Source organism: Gekko japonicus, unplaced genomic scaffold (assembly GCF_001447785.1).
Source record: "Gekko japonicus isolate JY-2015 unplaced genomic scaffold, Gekko_japonicus_V1.1 scaffold7139, whole genome shotgun sequence".
NCBI classification, from domain to species: Eukaryota; Metazoa; Chordata; class Lepidosauria; order Squamata; family Gekkonidae; genus Gekko; species Gekko japonicus.
The window spans coordinates 1980-6756 of record NW_015170003.1 but is presented as its reverse complement, the minus strand read 5'-3'; the positions used below and the strand labels follow the sequence as shown (position 1 = coordinate 6756).

Here is a 4777-nt window from a genome sequence, read left to right as displayed (position 1 = left end):
TATGCTTATCTAATTCCCTTTTGAAGCCGTCCATGCTTGTAGCCACCACCACCTCCTGTGGCAGTTAATTCCAAGTGTTAATCACTCTTTGGGGGAAGAAGGACTTCCTTTTATCCATTCTAACCCGACCGCTCAGCAATTTCATGGAGTGCCCACGAGTTCTTGTCTTGTGGGAAAGGGAGAAAAGTACCTCTTTCTTTATCTGCTCTATCCCATGCATAATCTTATAAACCTCGATCATGTCACCCCTCAGCCGTCATTTCTCCAAGCTATAGAACCCTAAGTGCTTTAACCTTTCTTCATAGGGAAAGTGTTCCAACCCTTTTATCATTCGAGTTGCCCTTTTTTGCACTTTTCCCAAAGCTATAATATCTTTTTTAAGGTGTGGTGAACTGTACACAGTATTCCAAATGAGGTTGCACCATTAATTTATACAGGGGCATTATGATATTGGCTGATCTGTTTTCAATACCCTTCCTAATAATCCTCAGCATAGGATTGGCCTTTTTTATTGCAGTCACACACTGTCTCGACATTTTCAGTGTGTTATCTACTACGACTCCAAGATCTCTCTCTTGGTCAGTCTCTGCCAGTTTGGACCCCATCAATGTGAATTTATATTTTGGATTTTTGGCTCCAATGTGCATCACCTTGCACTTGGCCACACTGAACCCCATTTGCCATGTTGATGCCCACTCGCCCATCCTTGACAGATCCCTTTGGAGTGCCTCACAATCCTCCCTGGTTTTCACCACCCTGAACAACTTCGTATAATCCGCAGATTTAGCCACTTCACTGCTTACTCCTAACTCCAAATCATTAATGAACAAGTTAAAAAGCATTGGAGCAAGTACTGATCCCTGCGGTACCCCACTGTTTACCACCCTCCACTGAGAAAATTTCCCATTTATACTCACTCTCTGTTTCCTATGAATTAGCCAGTTTCTAATCCACCAAAGGACTTGTCCTTTTATCCCGTGATTTTTGAGCTTGCTTAGGAGCCTTTGATGAGGAACTTTATCGAAAGCTTTGTGGAAGTCAAGGTAAACAATATCTATTGGGTCCCCCATGTCCACATGTTTGTTCACCCCCTGAAAGAACACTAACAGGTTAGTGAGACAAGAGACAAGCCTTTATCCACATATACCCCAGTGAGGTCGGGGTCAAAGAATCACTTGACCCTGCCAGACCCCAAAGAGGGCAGGCTTGCCGTGACAAGGGCCAAGGCTTTCTCAGTGGCGGCCAGTTTGCTGAAGTGGTTAAGTTTGCTGAAGTGGTTAAGTGCGGACTCTAATCTGGGAGAACCGGGTTTGATTCCCCACTTGTCCAGTTGCACCTGCTGATGTGACCTTGGGTGAGTCACAAGCTCTGGCACAGCTGTCCTTGAAAAAAGAGCAGTTTCTGTCAAGAGTTCTCTCAGCCCCACCCACCTCATGGGGTGTCTGTTGTGGGGAGGGGAAGGGAAAGGGATTGTGAGCCGCTCTGAGACTCCTTCACATAGGGAAAAGTGGGGTATAAAAACCAACTCTTCCTCTGGAACCTGGAAGCCAAACACCCTTTCCCTCTTGGGGAGGGGCTGCAGCTCAGTGGTCCAGCATTTGAGCCAAAGCCCCTCCCCAAGAGACATCATCTGCCCAATCCCTTATTAGATAGCTCAGTCTGGAGATCAGCTGCAGTTCTGTGAGATCTCCAGGCTCCTCTTCAGGCTTGCTTTCAAACCTTAAATCTACCTGGACTTGGTTTAACTGTGAACTCCACGCCCTCCTTCTTCACCCCTCCATAGATGTCCACTCATCTCTTGCTTCCTTCTGACTCCTGTACTTGTCACTATAAACGAATAATGGTCGTGTATTCTAGGGAGCGTTGCATCCTCTGTCCTTTGTCTTCTGATCAATCTGTCCAAATGACAGAGATGGGCCTCCCCACTTGTGGGTCTTGGTTCAGTGGCCTGTAACTGGGAAATGGCTCTGGCCAAGTGCCCACCTGGCCTGGGGGAGGTGGGCTTACCGCCTAGCTGGAGGTGGCAGCTGGGTCCGTGTGAAAAGAAAGGGAACCAACCCGCAGAGGCACTAGAGTAGACTCTAGAACTTTATCCCAACAACTGTGGTGCATGCAACGCTGGGGTCAGGAATGGGATAATGGAGAGGAATGGTGAGCCGGTGTGACCGAGCCAGGGTGGAGAACCATAAAGTCTAGAGCAAAGGCAGTTGATGTTCCAGCACTGGAGCTGGCAATGACGCCAGTGGAGTGAAGATCAAAGGCAGTAAGCGGATCAATTAAAAAACCAGTGCTGAATTCAAGCCCCAGCAAAGCTACAGCACAGGCGGGTGAGAGCCATCCTTCTTCAGCCTTTCCTTTATTGGGGCACCGTCTCGATTGCATGTATTCAAGCTACCAAAGTGGCAGAGATACTAGTCCTTCATTCTTGTACATGACACAGTCCTAGAAAACAAATACATGTGGTCTCCATTCCATTCCACTGAGCAAACCGTAGCTCAGTGAGGCTCACCTGCAGTGGCTGATGCCAGCCGTGAGGCTCACCTGGAGTGGCTGATGCCAGCCAAGGGGCTCTAGAAGCCATCCCCTTTTTCTGCCTGCCATCTGAGAAAGGAATTACTCAGTGTCTAGAAACACCGGTGGCTGGAAAAACCTACTCACCTTTGCACACGAATGACAAATCATGGCTGGGTTCTTCTACCTGCAGGCATTGTGCTCCTGTTCATCCCATTCGCAGGAAGGCAGAGCAGCTTAGTCTAGAGCTGTCAGGATGTTAGTGCCTGGTAGCCCATCGATGTGGAACCAACAATAGACATGGAAAGGATGCCTCCACCTTGATGTTGCCGATGCTCTGTAGCAGGTCTCTCTGCAGCCAGAGGTGTACAGGGCTGACACCACCTGGAGAGGGGAATTCTTTTCTTTGCCTGGGGTCCTGGGGGAATCTCCTGGAGTGGAAACCCAGAAGGAGTAACGCATAAAGGCTGGAGGCTCAGAGAATTGGGACGGAACTCATCTCAGAATTTCAGGGGACAAGTAAACACCAATTATACCCATAAAGCCTTGCACCATATGTAAATACGCAGTGGACTGGCCTAGCTGCCCCCTGTCCTTAACCTGATAAAGAAGTATGGATAGGCCTAGATTTCTTTTTAACCATTGATTTTAATATTTATTTTTGCCGTTTCTGTATTTTAAACCTTTTAGATTCCTCTTTATAATTTTAGATGTTATTATATTTTATCTGTTCTTTCACCTGTTATTTACTGGTCTCTTATTGTATTGTTTGCTGGTCTATGACTGTAATAAATTGATTGATTGACTGATTGACTGGCCTAGCTGTCGCCTCTTCTGAACCCTGTTCAATGTCTTTGGGCAGGTCCCAATAAAAGGTACGATGCGGCTACTGTTCTGGGTTTCTGGATTCTTGTTGCCGGCTGAGGTTGCCAGCTGAGATGCTAAGAAGGGTTTGGACCTCAGGTCTGCTCAGGGCTAACTCAAGAGAGTGATGTGCCAAAAGCACCCTTGTCCAATGCCTCCCTGCCCCATGCTGGATCCAGTAAGGGCTTCAAAGAAGAAGAGAGCTCAGAGTGGCTTACAATCCCTTCCCTTTCCCCTCCCCATGACAGACACCCTGTGAGGTAGGTGGGCATAAAAGGAGAACAGCTCTGAAAGAACGTATGAGTGACCCAAGGTCACACCAGCAGCCACATGTGGAGGAGTGGGGAATCAAACCTGGTTCTCACAGATTAGAGCTTGCGCTCCTAACCACGACACCAAACTGGGTTCCAATCCCCACTCAAGCCCATGACACTCACTGGGTGTCATAAATCAGTCTGTGCTGAGTGATGGCTCAGATTTCTCTGACAAAGAGCTTCCTGCTAGTCCTGAGCTGGTAACTGAACAGCCGGCTGCAGCTGGCTATGAGCCAAAGGGAGAACCACAAGAGATCAGTTTACAGGCAGGTCAGGAGTCACAGCCTAGCCTTGTAGCTCTGAAGCAGTAAACAAGTCTTCAGTAACCACTCCCAGCCCACCTAGCTCACCCACAGAAACCCTTGCAGTGCTTTCGCTGTCAGAGACACTTAGAGTTGCAAGAAAGGAGAAGAAGTGCAAGACTCATGACCTGTCGTCAGCTGTCAGTTGAAGAGTTGAATGAATAGTTGCAGGATGACTGCCAAGGAATTGGCTGGGAATTTAGCTCATTAAGGTTTGGCTATAAATTCAGCTGGGAGAAGCAGCTGTTTGTCGACACAGCAAGTACACTTTCATACTGTGCTACCAAGTTTGCTGCTACTGGATCTCTGCAACCTTGAACTGGACCAGCTCTGAAAGAACTTATGAGTCACCCAAGATCACACCAGCAGCCACATGTGGAGGAGTGGGGAATCAAACCTGGTTCTCACGGATTAGAGCTTGCGCTCCTAACCATGACACCAAACTGGGTTCCAATCCTCACTCAAGCCCATGACACTCACTGGGTGTCATAAATCAGTCTGTGCGCAGTGATGGCTCAGATTTCTCTGACAAAGAGCTACCTGCTAGCCCTGAGCCGGTAACTGAACAGCCGGCTGCGGCTGGCTCTGACCCAAAGGGAGAACAACAAGAGATCAGGTTACTAGCAAGTCAGGAGCCACAGCCTACACCTTGTAGCTCTGAAGCAGTAAACAAGTCTTCAGCAACCACTCCCAGCCCACCTAGCTCACCCACAGAAACCCTTGCAGCGCTTTCGCTGTCAGAGACACTTAGAGTTGCAAGAAAGGAGAAGAAGTGCAAGACTCATG

At 48.3% G+C, this 4777-nt stretch overlaps 1 protein-coding gene across 1 annotated transcript in view; it reads right to left on the bottom strand.

The window, feature by feature from the left end:
- The window catches only part of LOC107115815 (olfactory receptor 5B12-like), a 6800-nt gene extending 2978 nt beyond the window's left edge, over positions 1-3822 (bottom strand). The window contains exon 1 of the mRNA XM_015417574.1: positions 3807-3822. Coding sequence (XP_015273060.1) covers positions 3807-3822 — 16 coding nt within the window. The remainder of the gene's footprint in view (positions 1-3806) is intronic.
- Positions 3823-4777: the final 955 nt, after the last annotated feature.